We start from the raw sequence: 17789 nt of genomic DNA on the forward strand, positions 1-17789 counted from the left end.
ATCAAAGGTGATGTAAGCAAACGCAAAACACATGTTTAGGAAAGGACAAAGACACCCCCTTCTAAGTAGGAATTTCTTTCCTGACAGCAGTGCCCAGGTCACAGAGTGGGTTCTGTCTGAAGGCTGTAGACGGAGCCCTCGAGCCCCCGTGGGAGGTGCCAGGCCTGCTGCCCGGGTTCCCTCTGGGGCGAGTCCCTGTGTCCCCGAGCTTTGTGCTTTGCCTCTCAGGTTTGGCGGGACTGTCCCTGAGGACTTCACCTTCCCACGAGGGGATGGGCATCAAACTCCTGCTCACCCGAAACACCCTCTGAGACCACTGGGATCTTTGTGTGACTCACTTTCTCTCCAAGATGAATATCCCTGGACACATCGGGGACTGGGAGTGACACCGAGGTTGCCCCGGGTGGCCCTTCCAACCCACTCGAAAGGCACTGCTGGCCCTCAGGCAGCAGCCTATAGGACAGCTACTAACAGCACGCTCTCTGAAGGACTGCACTACAGCGATGGGCGCTGAAAGTCCATCTGTAAACAGACTCAGAAGATCGCTCTCCGTGGAAATGACAGCCAACAGGATGGCTGGGTTCCAAGATAAGTGTACAGAAGTAACTAATTCAATCTAACATAACCATTTACATTGAACACATAAACCCAAACCCCACTCAATCATTTCACAACCATCTATTAGTATCTACTATTTGCCAAGTTCCAGGTGCTTCAGAAACATCAGGGAAAAAAACAAGCCCTCCTCCCTCCGGTGTGGAGCTGGTATTCTACGAGGGAAGGCAAACAAAGACGATAATAAAGGACACAGCACTGAAGGTGATAAACGTTGCGTGCAGAAGTGAAGTGCAGGGGCAGGGACATCCCAGACGCAGGCAGGTCCCACCACCATGCAGTGGGTGAGAGTATCACTGAGAAGCCAGAGGGGACGGTAGGCCAGGCAAGTACTTGAGAGGCAGAGAAATGGCAGGGCCTGGGGTCGGGGGGTGTGTGGGCGCGGGAGGCACAGCAGCTGCTGTCAGGGGAGGCTGGGGAGGCAGCGCCTTCAGGATCTGAAGTCGCCTGAGCTTTGGCCTTCGCTGTCTCCATCTGACCGCTGCTGTATGCCCTGCACCCGCTGAGGCACCTGGCACATCCAGGTAGCGATCTGCTGAATGAATGAGCCCTGGTCCAGGAGCAGCATGGGAGCTGACCTCCAGCTATGCTACTGCTCCTAACGAAATACGTTCTGAATCCAGACACAGTCACCAGACTGCATCCCAGGAAGCTAACAAGTCAAAATACAACCTCAGTGCCCCAGCAAAGGGGCCTCATGAACCCAACCCTTACGCAGAAACGGTCCATTTTGACACAGGCTGTGGGCGTGCTGCGCTGGCATGACTCCCGCACGGAGACAGAACACACTGGGCAGGCTCAAGCCCGGTGTTCGCTGGAGACCACAACCGCCTTCTCCCGGCAAGCACATGCTCAGGGCGCCGAGGCCCACTTCCCACACCCCCTGCCCAAGGGAGGCCAGGCCAAAGGAGAGGTCTCTACAGGAGGCCCTGTGGGCCATCCCACATAGGAGACGCCTTCTTCATCAAGTGACCAGAGGGCTTCCTCAGGGTTGGGGCACAATTCACAGGTACCCAAGGAGACAGCGAGAAGAAGGCAGTGCCCCTTCTGAGATTTCTGGACAGACACTTGGCCCAACACCATCACTCAGTTTAAAGGGCATTCTACAAAAGTGCCTGGGAATCTATGAAAACATCAAGATGAAGAAAGTCAGGGAGGGCCTGCAGAATGTTCCAGATGAGGAGATGAGAGACTCACAGGTAAAGGCAACATGGACTCTGGGGCCTTAGGTGACTGTGACGGAGGCGGGCACTAGGACCAGCCACCTGTTGGCAGGACGTCCTTGCTCTGGGTCAGAGGAGATGTCCTTGTTTGCAGGAAATAGACACGGAAGGGCTCAGGGATGATGGGGACTGGGTCAGCAGTGCTGCCCTCGAAAACAGAGCTTTCTGTACTATCCCTACAACCTTCCTCGCAGTTGGAAAGGGAAGTGGGCAAAAAGATGCAAACACATGTCATGAAAAAAGGAAACCCACATGGCCAGTCAACGTGGGGCGATGCCGACCATGGCTCGAGATCAGGGCGCACGCATCAAAGCAGAGTGAGGCTCCACTCTGCTCCCGCCTGCTGGGCGAGAGCTGAGAGCTGAGGGCACCCGGTGCTGGGGAGGCTCGGGGCCCACAGTGACCTGCCAGGAGGGACACGTCTCCAGCCACATGGCAGCACACAGCTCCTCTCCTGTAGATAAACTGCTCGTCCCCTGAGGCCTGGGCACTCACTTCTGGGTGTGAACCCCAGAGGAACTCTCGTATGTGTACAACAGGGGGTGTGTGCAAGAACATCCCCAGCAGCTATGCACAAGGGCAAGAGTGTGGAAACGGCCTGGGTGCCCGTCAGTGGGAGCACGGGTGAATACGCGCAGTGTGTTTGCCCAGTGGAATGTTGTACAGCAGACGAATGAATGAGCTGCAGACAATAGAGAAACAGAACGGAACAGAAAGTCTGGAAATAAACCTACACTGACACGGCCAATTGATTCTCAACAAAGCACCAGGGCAATACAACCGCGAAAAGAAAGTCTCTTCAACACTGGTGCAGCTTAATATCCATATGAAAAAATTAACCCCTGCTTCCTACCACAGGAGACACAGAAATGAACACAAAGTGGATAATGGGTCTAAACATAAAAATAAGAAAACAAGAGAATAACTTCTTTGCGGCAAGCAGAGATGTCTCAGAAAAAAAAAAATTAACTATAAGAAGAGAAAAATCAGTGATTTTAACTTCATCAAGATTTAAAACTTTGGCTTATCAAAAAGACACCATTAAAATATGAAAAGGCAAGTCACATGGGGAGAAAACACTCAGGAAGCAGGTATCTGACAAAGGACTTGTATCCAGAACACATACCAAACATTGACAACAAATAAGACAATCCAGTTTTTTTTTTAAATGGGCAAAGATTTCAACATCTCACAAAAGAGGATTTATGAATGGCCCGTAAACCGATGAGAAGGTGCTCAACATCACTAGCCATCAGGGAATGTAACTGAAAACAAATGAGATGCACTTCGACTCTGCTAGAGGGGTTGAAGCCAAGGCCGACTCATCAGTGCTGGGAGAATGTGGAGCAGACAGGAAGGGCCACACTGCAGACAGATGTGCTACTTTACCTGTGGTTCCTCAACCCCGAGCCTTTTATCTTCCCAAGAGAAACAGAACACACACCCACAGGAACACTGACATCGGGATGTTTATGGCCCTTTTATTAAAATAACCCAAACTAGTAACTGCTTGAATGTTGACCAGTAGTAGCATGACCAGCATGGTACCTTCATACCACTGATTAAAACAGAGAACAGCCCGCCAGCACTCACAGTCACAGGTGACCACGACGTGGTGTGGATGCTAAATGCAGGGGCTCACACCTCGCGGCCTCTGTATGGGAGCAGCTCTGGTTGATGCAATCATCATCTGCTCCAATTTGGCTGTGAGTGACAGGGGTGTGTACAGGTGTCAGAACCCTCACATTGCTCATTTTGTACGCCATTTTCACATTTTGATGCAAAATGAAAATCTTGCATTTCACTGTATAAGAATTCTCTCTCAATTAGAAAAAACAAAACAAAACAGAAGGAACTATAATGATGTGCAACAATATGGATGGACCTTAACAATATAAGCTTTAAAAGTTCCAAAATATTTTATACAGCCTGGTACCCTTTTTATAAAGTTAAATACAACTACAAATTTTTAATTGGTTCTTTTTCAGATTTGCTTAGACACCAAAAAGTTCAGCAGAGGGTGGCGACAGGGCATTGTATGGTGGTCGCCAGGAATGGAAGGCAGTGTAAATAAGGTTGGAGCAGGAGTTAGCACTAGTCTTGGACAGCAAGATTACGGGTGCTGAGTGTTAGCAAAAGAAACATGGGCACAGAAACAAATAAGGAGATGGATGTACGGACCAGCAACCAGGATGTGTCCTGAACCCAGGGTCAGGGTTCATCCAGTTCTGTGCCCCTGAGACCCGGGGACCTACGTTCACAAAGAGGGAAAGGAATTACCATGGAAACTGGAAAATGGACTAGGATTTCTGCTCAGAGCCTATGGGATACCACACAGCTGTCACGAGGAGAAAACGACTGCCTTACATTGCACTTCAGAGAAGGGGAAGGGCTGCAAGTATGGAGCCCAGGGTCCAATTTCAGGTGTTCGAGGTAGAGCACCAGGATGAATCCAGATGCAAAACCACAAAGGTCAAAAATCAGAGAAACAAAACAGACAGAGAGAGGAAAAGGAGCCCCAAGGGCAGAGGTCAGACAAAAGGAGTGCAGCCCCACCCTGGGCCCCCAGGCCTGGAGGGGTCCAAGGGAAGGCTACCTACAGATAAATGTTCTCAGGGTGTCACTAAAAAGAAAATCTACACATGAGTATACACAACAGATACAATTATGGGTTCTTTTTTCACTCACAATCATCATTTGTCATGTTATTAAAAATTCTTTATGAACATTACAGTAATTTTCTCATACAGATTGACCACAATTCACTTTACCATTATTCTACTGTCCAGTATTAACTTGTTTCCATTAACTAATTTTCCATCACAATTAATAACACTAAAGCTTCTTTGTACATATTATCTTTTTCAGAATTTCAAGGATACCTAGAGTGAAATTCAGGGTCCAGAGCATAAGCCTTTTTAAAGTTCTTAGTACAAAATGCAAAATTATGCTGTCAACGTTACCAGTTCACACAGCATTTCCAAACACTGAGTATCTATATGTTTAGAGAACTTGGTTAATTTGATTTTTAAAAGTAGTACCATATGACCCAGCAATTCCACTGCTGGGCATACACACTGAGGAAACCAGAACTGAAAGAGACACATGTACCCCAATGTTCATCGCAGCACTGTTTATAATAGCCAGGACATGGAAGCAACCTAGATGTCCATCAGCAGATGAATGGATAGGAAAGCTGTGGTACATATACACAATGGAATATTACTCAGCCATTAAAAAGAATACATTTGAATCAGTTCTAATAGGGTGGATGAAACTGGAGCCTATTATACAGAGTGAAGTAAGTCAGAAAGAAAAACACCAATACAGTATACTAACACATATATATGGAAGTTAGAAAGATGGTAACGATAACCCTGTATGCGAGACAGCAAGAGAGACACAGATGTATTGAACAGTCTTTTGGACTCTGTGGGAGAGGGTGAGGGTGGGATGATATGGGAGAATGGTATTGAAACATGTAAATTATCATATGTGAAACGAATCGCCAGTCCAGGTTCGATGCATGATACAGGATGCTTGGGGCTGGCGCACTGGGATGACCCAGAGGGATGGGATGAGGAGGGAGGTGGGCAGGGGGTTCAAGATGGGGAACATATGTACACCCATGGTGGATTCAAGTCAATGTATGGCAAAACCAATACAATGTTGTAAAGTAAAATAAATTAATTAGCTATAAAAAAAAAAGTAGTACCAAACTAATTCATGTTTGATCGCAAATGATGTAACATTTTTAAAACCATTGTTTGCATATCTACCTTTGAAAGTCTCCACTCCTGTCCTTTTCTGTTTATCTACTACTCATTATTCTTTATGTTTTCTCACCAACTTGCATGAATTATTTCTATTAAAGGCGATTAATCTTTTAAGTATTGGGTTGGTCAACAACCTTCTTAGTTTATCTTCACTTTGTCTATATATTTCTCTGTTGTGCAATTTTCTGTTTTTATGTAACCCCATTTATCAAAAATCAATCCACTCAATAGGCGCTACAGCAATTACACAGAAACAACTTAGCAACCTGAGAGACTGATTGTAACATATTAGAACAATGATTTTAAAGAACTACACTAAAATGTACTATCTCTTAATTACTGAACCAACATACAGTCAGACATTTAAATAAAACAAAGTTACTTACCGCATCCAAGAAGCAAAGGTAAGACCCTGAGCTCTGTGCTATTGCTTGATTTTTAGAATATCCGACTGTTTAAAAGAGAAAAGGAAAAGCTCTATTAGAATTCAGTTTTAGTGGATTCTCTTGCATAAAACTTACTGTGATACACACGGTAGGAAAGCTAGGAACACTCCACACTGCCAAGTCAAAAATCAGACCAGTTTAAATAAAACTGATGCAGTAAATATAATGATAACAGACAACAGTCCACCCAGTACCAGTGTTAAGACAGAATGTGCTCACAGAAGGAAAATAAAGCCGGCAAACATCTATCCAGCACAGCACTAAGGTAACCCTGGGGAGTATTTTTAAAACACAAAATTACAATGTCTCTGAATAGAACTGGCAGAAGCACTTCCTCTAGAAATCTCTGCTGATAAAAGTCACTTTACAGTTACCTGACAGATGGGGCCACAAACACGTGAGAGATCGGCTGGTAGAAGAAGCTCATTGAACTGGACGCTTCAGGGGCACAGATTTCACTGAGCACGTGTTCCAGGGATGAGTTACAGGCCCTGTCAGTGTCCACTCTTCCTACATGTCCTGGGAGCCCCCCAGCTCCCCCAGGAGGTGCAGACCCAACTTCACCAAGACGTGACTGGCACAAGAACCCCCCACGGAATGGAAAATAGACCACATGTATGAAAATCCTGGCCGCACACAGAGTTGGCGCCCCTTGCACTGCTGAGCACTGGGACGGCACATGGAGCACAAAGGCTGCAGATTCACCTGCGCCTGGGAATCAGGGAAGCGGTGCCCCGGGGATGGGGGCGCTTCCAGGGCCGGTGAGGTCAGGTCTGCCTCAGGGCGCTGGCTGCAGGGTGTTCAGTTTGTGGAAAAATAATTGAGCTGTACTTTGATGATAGGTGTACTTTCCTACATGGATATTACATTCTAATAAATGGCTTAAAATCCTCATCTTCAAAGAGATTACATCAGAGTTGGAAAGAGAGGTAACCGAAAACCTATGTGAGGTGCCAAACAAATGGTGGGAGGCACTAGGGAGGCTTATGGAGAGGAGATGAGACCATGGCAGAGGGGGTCAGAGAGACAACATGAGTTTAAATTGAGAGAATGAGGTTCCCAGTGATGGACGGGGCAGTGAGCAGCATGTGGACCACAGACAGCTCTCACACGGAGGGCGGCTAGGAAAGGCTTCAGAACAGAACAGAGTGCAGAAATCAACACACAGCAGGCCTGGTCTGCATGCCAAGGTCAGGGCGGGTTAGAGGAGGCACTGGGTCCCAAAGAAGGAGCCAAGGGACCTTTGAGGGGCACAATTCCCACCTCCCTAGAAAAGAGGCTCCGGTACCCTAATCGCATTACAGAGAAGCTTAGATTTGGGGCCACCCAGGAAAGTCACACAAAGCACAGCAGATGTGTGCAGAATTAAAACAATAAATCCCTCTGACTCAAAGCTGAGACGACCTGAAGACTGTGGTCCGTCCCAGGGGACACCAACAAAGGTCTGCCCCAGGCCTCACCCCAGGTGTTCCCCAATTTTCTGCAGTAAGGGGAGCAGGAGGAGAAAGCAGGTCCCTCCTGTTACTCGGCCGCGGTCTGGAGCAAATCGCACTGCGACCACAAGGATGGACCGCGGCCCTCGCGCAGAGCTTCAAAGGGTATGACCCAGAGGAGTGTCTTTGGCTGTTATCACGTGAGGTAGCACCTTAATTTCCAGCATTAATCCTAGAGCTGGGCCAACCCAAACCAGTTAGTGGGACTGTCACAGATTTCAAAGAACCTGTTCAAAGAACAGGTATAACAAGCAAGCAAAGGAAAAGCACAGGAGGGGAGGCAGGGGCCGGCCTCCTGACCCCTGGGGATGGATTAGTAGCTAGAGCTGAATCTCCATCATCACCGCAAAGCAAGGTAGGCCCAGAGAAAGAGCTCATGGAATCAAAACGGAATAAACGGGAAGAGACTTTTCATAATCACTTTGAAATCAGCAAGACAGTGGTTTTATTGGTGTTGGGTTTTAGAAGGGGAAAAACTGACCCCAAGAATTTGGGTAATGAAGGAAAACGCAGCTACCAAGGAAGCTGAAAGTTTCTCACGATGAGTCTTGTGTTTGGCAAAGATAAGGAATTTGCTTTAATATTATTGCCTTGAAAAGTCAAATGTTTGTGCCAGGGCCTGATGTTTGGGGAGGCCTGTCCCTTTGTGAGGGGAGTCGGTTGTCATGGTCACAGCAGGAAAAACTCCCGCCTCGGTGAGATATTAACATTCCTTACTCTTGGAGAGAAGAGGGTGGGATTGTGTTTTACTTCAATTTTAGCAAGTGACCACATTATTAAGAAATGTTTTGCTCTATTATGATATGAAATAATAGTAAATGAATCTTAACCCAATTTAAATACCCAACACTTCTAAAAATAGATACTTCGGATTTACAGTATCCAATAGTCGATATAACATTGCTTATTTAAGAAAATATTATTATAGGAAAATGTGTCCTTTCTGACATAATCAAATTAACTTCATTTTGCTAATGTGTAACGCAGGATTCCCATGAATTCACCTTATCCAACCTCAAAGAGACAGCAGAATCATTTCTTCACAATACTACAATTTACTCTTTTGTTATTGATAGAACACATACAAAGGTGATGTGGCTCAAGTTATGTCTACTCTATAAAAAGCATTTTATGAAAGACAAAACTTGCTTTAAAAAAAAACAAAACAACTTGCTTTTAAAGTGGAGATTATACAACCAATCACAGTAGTCATCAAAATGCCTTTCATTTACTCTCATTCAGCTATGGAAGATGTGAAACATTTTAATTAAAAAAAATCTTCAAAGGTTGTTCATAGTTGTTGTTGTTCAGTTGCTCAGTCGTGTCTGACTCTGCCATCCCATGGACTGCAGCACGCCAGGCTTCCTTGTCCTTCACCATCTCCCAGAGCTTGCTCAAACTCATGTCCGTTGAATCAGTGATGCCATCCAACCATCTTGTCCTCTGTCATCCCCTTCTCCTCCTGCCTTCTATCCTTCCCAGCATCAGGGTCTTTTCCAGTGAGTCAGCTCTTCACATCAGGTGGCCAAAGTACTGGAGCTTCAGCTTCAGCATCGGTCCTTCCAATGAATATGCAGGACTGATTTCCTTTAGGATTGATTGGCTGGATCTCCTTGCAGTCCAAGAGACTCTCAGGATTCTTCTCCAACATCACAGTTCAAAAGTATCAATTCTTCAGCATGTTTCAGAAGGAACTTGAAATAGACATTCCACAACAACTGGTTTACAAATAATTTCTAACAGACTAAAGATAATGAAAATAAGAAATATTTAGGGGGATATATTAAAAATGTGCACCAGATGATGAAGAAGAGGAGGAGGAAGAAGACAATAACAGAACAGCTGCTAGACTTCTCGAGGGCCCACTGCATGCGGCCTCTTCTGGAACCCTGCTCCCATCAGCTTGTCCTACGCCCTCCCAATACCCACGTGAGCACTACTGATACTTGTTCACAAAGAAGGAAATCAAGGCTGGGTTGGGTACAGTGGACCCAACCCTGGAGCCCTCACCCACCAACAGGCACCTCTGCATGAGGTCACTGTTCGACATCAAAGAACACAGTCTTTCCATAGGAACCTTCTAAAAGCAGAAAAAAAGAGCTTTCTTCTTTTAAAGGACCAAGATTTTAAAATTATTTCTGATTTTTAATTTTTTTCTAAAATATTTTCTACAGTTTTCTGCTTTCCTAGGTGGAGGGCATTGGCTACTATTTGTGAGGAACACAAGGCTGGGCAGGGAAGCACATTTTGGGAGAGAAGTTTGTTTCATTAGCAAAAGCCCAACTATTTCTTTTTTTTTTTTGCCCAAATGTTTCTTAACTCTTCACCAACATTCACCCTTTACTTGTCCCCCTCCCCCAAGAAACAAAAACAAAAATACTGGCTGGAAGCTTTACAAAAGGCTTTACAAAAAGCAAAGGGCACTCATCCTGGTTGCCCTCGGTGGGAGGATAAGCCCCTTCACAGAACAGTGCACCATATTCCTTAAGAGCTAGTATTCAGAGATGTTTAAACCCGTTAGAGGGCGGGCCCCAGAGAGCTCAACTTGGGGGTGGGGGATGAACTCCAGGTAAATCAGCAAGTGCCCCAGGGATAGCAGCACAGTCCTCCCAGGACTCAGGAGAGAACCATGTGAACTTGCAAGGGGCACAAGCAAGAATCATCAAGTGAAAGCTACCGAGTCCCCTGACCACCCAGTGCAGGAAGAAAGGACCAGAGAGAATGCAGGAAGATGAGAAGGGGGCTTACAGGACGAGAGGTGTAGGGAAAGTAGGACTGTCTCTCCCACTCACACCTTTCCCCTGAGAGCTACCCTGAATGCTCCAGTCCTATCCCACAACCCTACTGACCCCCTCACCGGGAAAAGATCTGAGCAGCGGCGACCCTGTGTGTTGGCAAGTCACCTGCTGGGTCCAAACAGGATCTCAAAGCAAACACCCCCTTGGATCTCATCTGAGGGGTATTCCAGGAGGACCCCAAACCTTCAGCTGTGTCAGGAGCTAACAAGACTCCCTCAGGACCAAGCCCACCATAGAGTGGAGGTGAAGCTGCACATTCCTGAGGGTTTTAAAGGAGTGGATGTACCTCAGTATCTCTTGGGAAGATTCTTTTACAATCCCCCTGCTGTGTTTATACCCCAGACAAATTATACAAGAAAATCTTAGGATAGGACTTGGGCATCAGGTTTCCTAAAGCCCCCTAGATTATTCTAACATGCAGCCAAAATTGAAGACTACTTTTTAAAGAAAGACATGACTCCTAAAACTTATAGGAACCTGTCCACTAGCCAATCTTATCATCTGTCCTGCCTCCACCTTCAGTTCTAGCAGTCTGTGCAGGCATATAAACTTATTCTCAAGTTCTACATGAAAATTGTAAAGTCAAACTACTGGAAGCACAATAGATTACAATTAAAGCTAAGAATGCAAAGCTAATCACTCTATATAGAAATGAGGGTAAATGAAGAAACTACCACATCTTGACCCAGCTGCATGACATTTCAAAACTCAAAACATAAAGAGAAAAATCTTAGACACTTTCAGAAAAGATATCTTTAAAATAATAAGAATCAGACTGACACAAGATTTCTTACTAGAATCAGCAGACACCAGAAAATAATGAGGCAATTACTCCAAAATTCTAAGGAAAAATATTTTGCACCTAGAATTCTATACACAGCTAAACTGTCAAATAAACATAGCACAAAATAAAGACATTTTCAAACATGTAAATACCCTGAATATTTTATCATCCACATACCAGATATGGAAAAACTACTTGAAGAAGTATTCCAGAGAAATGAAAAAGAAACACATTAAAAAGAAAATTAAATAAAATAAAAAGCGAAGGGGAAAAAAACAAACAAACAATGGCACATGCATATAAAGTAGAAGGGAATAAAGTAGAAGATTTTTAAAGGCTCCATAGATCTTGACACCTGGGAATCCCCTCAGTGTGTAGCATGGGGTTAGCAGCAGATTCATTTCGCTTCCTCTTCCAAGTCTAATCCACTAGGTGGTCTGCAGTGAAGAACAGTTACTTATTTAAAAAACCACTAGTGTTGTTTTTACAAGGTTTAAACTGTTGAATCAACTTATTAATCAAGCATATAAAACAACAAGAGCTATAGAGCAGAATGTGAAGATTATAAATGCTGACAATATAAATATATTATAACAAACTAAAACTCTGAGGGAGGAAAAAAGAGAAAGGGAAGTGTGAAGTCCCTTCAGTGGGTTAAATGTTTCCTCTTTCATAGCAAGTATCAACTGATTCTGTGAGTTAAATAAATCTAGTAGGAACTAAAAAACACTGGTTGCTCCTAGGGTGTGGGGCTTTTACATTTCATTGCAGACCTTCCTATATACCTAAATTTTTTTTTAAAACCACATTTTCTTTATTTTTAAAAAAATCTGCAATTAGTCAAAGCAGACATTTATTCATGAAAGTAAGTAAATAGTCTTCCTGCCATCTAAATGCAGGCTGGAAGCTAGTTTGCTGGGGAGTTTGAAACAAAAGGGGGCTGAATTGTTCTATGCGGTCATTGCTCTTACGAAGCTACATTATCAAGCCCTAGGCTGAGCCAGCAGACATGTAACTCACACAAGAAAACTACAAACCAATGTTCTCTATGTACACAGATGTAAAAATCCTTAAGAAAGCTGATCAATTTCATTGCATAAAAACACTATACTGTCACTGTTGATTAATTTTGGCACTGTAAGAGTGATTCATTATTAAGAAAAATACTAATGTAATTTACTACAATAAAAATGTTAGGAGGAAAAAAAAACAATCACCTTAACAGATATTTAAAAGACATTTAATTAAATTCTATACTCACACCTCATTTTCTGAAGGCTTACTAAATTAGAGATATCAAGGTACCTGATAAAAGTATCTATCAGAAAGCAATTGTAAATATCATGCTTGTAACACAGAAACACTACAAACATTTCCACTAAGCCAGCACAATAAAAGGATTAGTTAATGTGATCCCACATTGTTCTTCTAGACTTCCTACCCCAATACTACTTATGAAAATAAAGAATAAATTAGAAATAAAGAAACAAAATTAAAATATTTATTCAGGATTAGACTAACTAGAAAATCCAAGATAATGTGATAAACTGTTGGCATTGGATATGACAGGGAACCACAGAAACTGGGAGTCTTCCCTCTCTACCCAAGTCGACACTAGAGGCAAAAGATCATAAGGCTCTGAATATCCAATTGAAAAACCGTAGGAACCTCAAGAGGAGACAGAAAGAGGTCGTACCCTGGTATGGAAGGAAACCCAACACCACAGTCCAGGGGCTTGCTTGGCAAGAACTTCTGGACTATGTTCTTTCCTCCACCTACTGCTGTTTGGTGAGCCGACTGCCCCCGCCCCCGCCCCGTCCCTCCATCACTGTGAAGCAAAAAGCCGCAGAAGGAGGCAGCACAGGATGGGAGAAGCTGCTCCCGCAAATACACAAGACCAGCCACCTAAGGCCTCCTCCTTCTCTTCTCCCCGTCCACTCTGAAAAGGAACAGAGGAAGATGGAAGGACGAACGGAAGGGAAGCAAAAGGGAGGAAGGCAAAAGCATACAGGCAGCTTACCCAAGAGACAAGCTCACCCGAATGGGGAAGGGCTGTGGAGGCAGAAGCAGGGACTAAGGGAAGGATAATAAAGCTTGTGATGAAATTTCTTCATCACAGGATTCACCAGCCGACACTCAAATGCACCAGATAAAGGCATACAAGAGGTGTAAGAATTCACTGCCAACAGACCATCACTGCAAGAAATGTTTTAAAAAGTCCTTCAGGCAGAAGGAAAAGCAGATGGGCATCAGGCTCTATTCAAAGAAATGAAGAGCACTGAAAACCACAATTATATGAGTAAATGAGTAATTTTCTTTCTTATTTCAATCTCTTAAAAAGATGATTGACTGTTTAAGTTAATACCAACATTTGTGGGGTCTACAGCACATGTAAAAGTAGAATGCATGACAACCGCCTCAAAAAAGGTAGGAAGGGAGAAATGGACATGCACTGTCCAGTTCTCACACTATACATGAAGTTCTACACACATTTGAGGGATTGAACTTGATAAGTTGTACATACTATAAACTCAAATCAACCATTAAAACAGCAAAAAAGAGAACTGTAACTAATAAGCCAACAAAGAAGATGAAGTAGAACCAGAAGGAATTTTGATTGGAGCTGGTATGATAGCATGCAGAGCTCCACAGCCGCTTGCCAGCAAAACTGGTGAAACTTATTTTTAAAAACCCAACCATTTACAGTCTCTGGAAATGACCCTAAGGGCACCAAGCAAATGAAAAAAAAATTTTTATTCAAGAAAATCTACTAAAACTCAGTAATAGTAATATCAAAAACCTCAGATATGCAGATGACACTACCCTTATGGCAGAAAGGGAAGAGGAACTAGAGAGCCTGTTGATAAAGGTAAAAGAGGAGAGCGAAACAGCTGGCTTAAAACTCAACATTCAAAGTACTAAGATCATGGCATCCAGTCCCACCACTTCACGGCAAATAGACGGGGAAACAGTGACAGCCTTTATTTTCTTGGGCTCCAAAATCTCTGTGGACGGTGACTTCAACCATGAAATTAAAAGACGCTTGCTCCTTGGAAGAAAAGCTATGACAAACCTAGACAGCATATTAAAAAGCAGAGACATCACTTTGCCAACAAAAGTCCATCTAGTCAAAGCTATGGTTTTTCCAGTAGTCATGCATGAATGTGAGAGTTGGACCATAAAGAAGGCTGAGCGCCAAAGACTTGATGCTTTTGAACTGTGGCACTAGAGAAGACTCTTGAGAGTCTCTTGAACTGCAAGGAGATCAAAACAGTCAATCCTAAAGGAAATCAACCCTGAATATTCACTGGAAGGACTGATGCTGAAGCTGAAGTTCCAACACTTTGGCCACATGATGCAAAGAGCCGACTTACTGGAAAGGACCCTGAATCCTGGGAAAGATTGAAGGCAGGAAAAGAGGACGTTAGGGGATGAGATGATTGGATGGCATCACTGATGACAATGGACATGGGTCTGAACAAACTCCAGGAGATGGTGAAAGACAGAGAAGTCTGGCTGCAGTCCACGCTATAGTCCATGGGGTCGCAAAGAGTTGGATACAACTGAGTGACTGAACAACAACAAGATATTTGAGCTAAGATCTGCTCCTTCCCTTCCCCTAAGGAGGAAACCCACCCTAGACAGGTATAGCCAAAAATACAAGCTTCCCTTTCTGCTTGGCCTCTCAAAAGCTGTTTTCCTGGAAGAGACAGGGCATCGACATTTCTCATCCTGACTCCAGGTACCTGTTGCTGAGGTTGAGGCCCAGGCAAGTGCAGTTTAAAAGTGGGGCTCCCTTTTCCCACCAGCCCCCATGCTGCATTGGATGCTCTGTCTCCCTTGGGTGCAGTATCACCAAGAAAACTGGGGACCCAAATGCCCTTGCCCTGGCTTGTGGGGTAGGCGGTTCATATGAAGAGAGATAAGGGGTTGCTGCCCTTCCCCTACTTCACTTGCAATAGGGTGTGAAGTTTAAGTCCTGGGGTACACTCAAATCAGAAGTAAAGGCCGCCGGAAGAGGCAATTGATAGATTCATCAACCATACAGGTTAAGCTGTGGGACGACCAGTTTGTCAAACATAAACGGGTAAGAGACAGCTGGGAAGAGCCCTCCCGGGGTCAGAACAAACTAAACACTGACCTCAAGAACTATTCCTTTGAAGGAGCTTGAATTCACTTGAATTATTTTTACGCCCCTAGGTATAGCTGAAAACAGCAAAGCAGTCGGCAGTAAGCGGAGCTTGACAGCTGGGTGCGGTCAGGGAAAGACAGGACAGCCCACACCACTGCCCCCTCAGGATGACTGTGGGCTCACCCGGCGCTGCGCTCCTGAGACAGAGCACGAGAGGTTTCACGCTGCGGGCACAGGGGAGCGGACTTTACTGAAGCGATCCGAGCAGTCACTTTACAAGCAAACAAGTCAGTAAGGGTAACAACCCTTAGACAGAGGGGAAACCAGTACCTGGGACATGTTATCTAATGTGTCCAGTGTCTAACAAAATTAGGAGACATGTGAAGAAACAAGAACGCACGACCCAGACACCAAATAAGAAGAGGCACAGAAACTTCCAGCGAGAGCATCAGGTGTTTGATCTAACAAAGACCTCAAAGTAACCACTATAAATATGTTCAAAGACCTAATGTGCTGCACTTAGCTGTTTCAGTAGTTTCCGACTCTCTGTGACACTATGGACTGCAGGCCACCAGGCTCCTCTGTCCATGAGGATTCTCCAGGCAAGAATACTGGAGTGGCTTGCCATGCCCTCCTCCAGGGGATCTTCCCAACCCAGGGATCGAACCCAGGTCTCCCGCATCGCAGGTGGACTCTTTACTGTCTGAGCCACCACGGAAGCCCAAGAATACCGGAATGGGTAGTCTATCCCTTTTCCAAGAGATCTTCTCAACCCAGAAATCAAACCAAGGTCTCCTGCACTGCAGGTGGATTCTTTACCAGCTGAGCTGCCAGGGAAGCCCCAAAATAAAAACACAGCATACCAAAACATATAGGAGGCTGCAAAATCAGTGCTCAGAGGAAAATTTAAAGCTATAAATGTCTACATAAAAGAGATCTCAAATCAACAACCTAATTTTATACCTTAAGGAACTAGAAAAAGAAGAACAAACTAAACAAACAGCTAGCAGAAGGAAAGAAATAATAAAAGGATCAGAGCAGAGACAAATGAAATAGAGAGTGAAAAAAAAAAAGTGAGACTCAATGAAACCAAAAGTTGGTTCTTTGAAAAGATCAACAACATTGACAAACCTTTAGGTACACTAAGAACAAAGATGCTTCAAATTACTAAAATTAAAAATGAAAGTGGGGGGACTTCCTTGGCGGTCCAGTGGTTGACTCTGCACTTCCACTGCAGGGGGTGTGGGTTTGATCCCACAAGCTGTGAAGCATGGCCCAAAAAAAGTGTGCACATTACTACTGAACTTAACAAAAGCCTAAAAAGATAATAATTGAATATTATGAACAACTATATGCCAACAAATTAGAAATTTAGATGAAAAATACAAATTTCTATAAACACACTACCAAAACTAACTCAAGAAGAAATAAAATATCTGAACAAACCTATAACAAAAACAGAGGCTGAATCAGTAATCAAAATCCCCCAAAAAAAAGGCTAGGATCAGATGGTTTCACTAATGAATTCTACAAAACATTTAGAGAATTAACAACAATCCTTCTCAAACTCATCCAAAAATAAAAAAGAAGAAAAGAAAACACTTCTTAACTCATTCTATGAAGCCAGCGTTACTCTGATACTATACCCAGACAGATACATCCAAAGAAAACTACATACCAATATCCCTTATGAATATCTTTATAGAACTCTTCAACAAAATACTAGCAAACTAAAGCTAGCAGCATATTAGAAAGATTATACACCATGACCCAGTGGGATTTATTCCAGTAATGCAAGGGTAGTTCATCATATGAAATCAATCAATGTTAACATATTACTTTAATAGAATTGAAGGAAAAAAACCTATATGATCATCTCAACTGATACAGAAAAAAGGATGGACAAAATCTTCTTTCATGATTAAGAAAAACACAGTCAATAAACTATCAATTGAAGGGAACTTCCTCAGCATGATTATAAATCAGTATTTATAAAATCCACAGCTAACACTACACTCAAAAGTGAAATACCACAAGCTTTCCCCCTAAGATCAGGGTCAAGACAAAGATGTCTCCTCTCCCCACTCTTACTAAACACTGGAAGTTCTAGCTGGAGCAATTAGACAGAAAAAGAAATAAACCAACCAATTAAAAGGAAGAAGTAAAACTAATCAGTTGCAGATGACATGATCTTAAATATAGAAAATCCTAAAAATTCACACACAAAATAACTGCTAGAGCTAATAAACAAGTACAGCAAAGTTTCAGGATACAAGATCAACATGCAAGAAAATCAGTTTCCCTTTACACTAATAATGAACAATCTGAGAAGGAAATTAAAAAGACAATTCCATTCACAGTATCAATGAAAAAACAAATGCTGAAGAATTAATTTAACCAAAGAGGTGAAATACTTGTACCTTGAAAATTACAAAGCATTGATAAAAGAAACCAAAGAAGACCTAAGGACAGACACTCTGTGTTCACAAACTGGAAGTCTTAACTACTGTTAAAGTGATAAT

At 43.6% G+C, this 17789-nt stretch overlaps 1 protein-coding gene across 7 annotated transcripts in view; it reads right to left on the reverse strand.

Annotated features, from left to right (window-relative positions):
* B3GNTL1 (UDP-GlcNAc:betaGal beta-1,3-N-acetylglucosaminyltransferase like 1) overlaps positions 1–17789 on the reverse strand; it is a 106893-nt gene that overhangs the window by 82103 nt on the left and 7001 nt on the right. For 5 of the 7 annotated variants that reach the window (XR_006268819.1, XM_043464268.1, XM_043464280.1 and 2 more), the window contains one exon: positions 6001–6065. Coding sequence is in view for 3 of the 7 variants with exons in the window: in XM_043464268.1 (XP_043320203.1) it covers positions 6001–6065 (65 nt within the window). In the remaining 4 variants the exon portion in view is untranslated. Of the gene's footprint in view, positions 1–6000; positions 6066–17789 lie in introns of those variants that run through there. The other 2 variants (XM_043464293.1, XM_043464297.1) reach the window with 2 other exon arrangements.

Source organism: Cervus canadensis, chromosome 1 (assembly GCF_019320065.1).
Source record: "Cervus canadensis isolate Bull #8, Minnesota chromosome 1, ASM1932006v1, whole genome shotgun sequence".
Classification (NCBI taxonomy): Eukaryota; Metazoa; Chordata; class Mammalia; order Artiodactyla; family Cervidae; genus Cervus; species Cervus canadensis.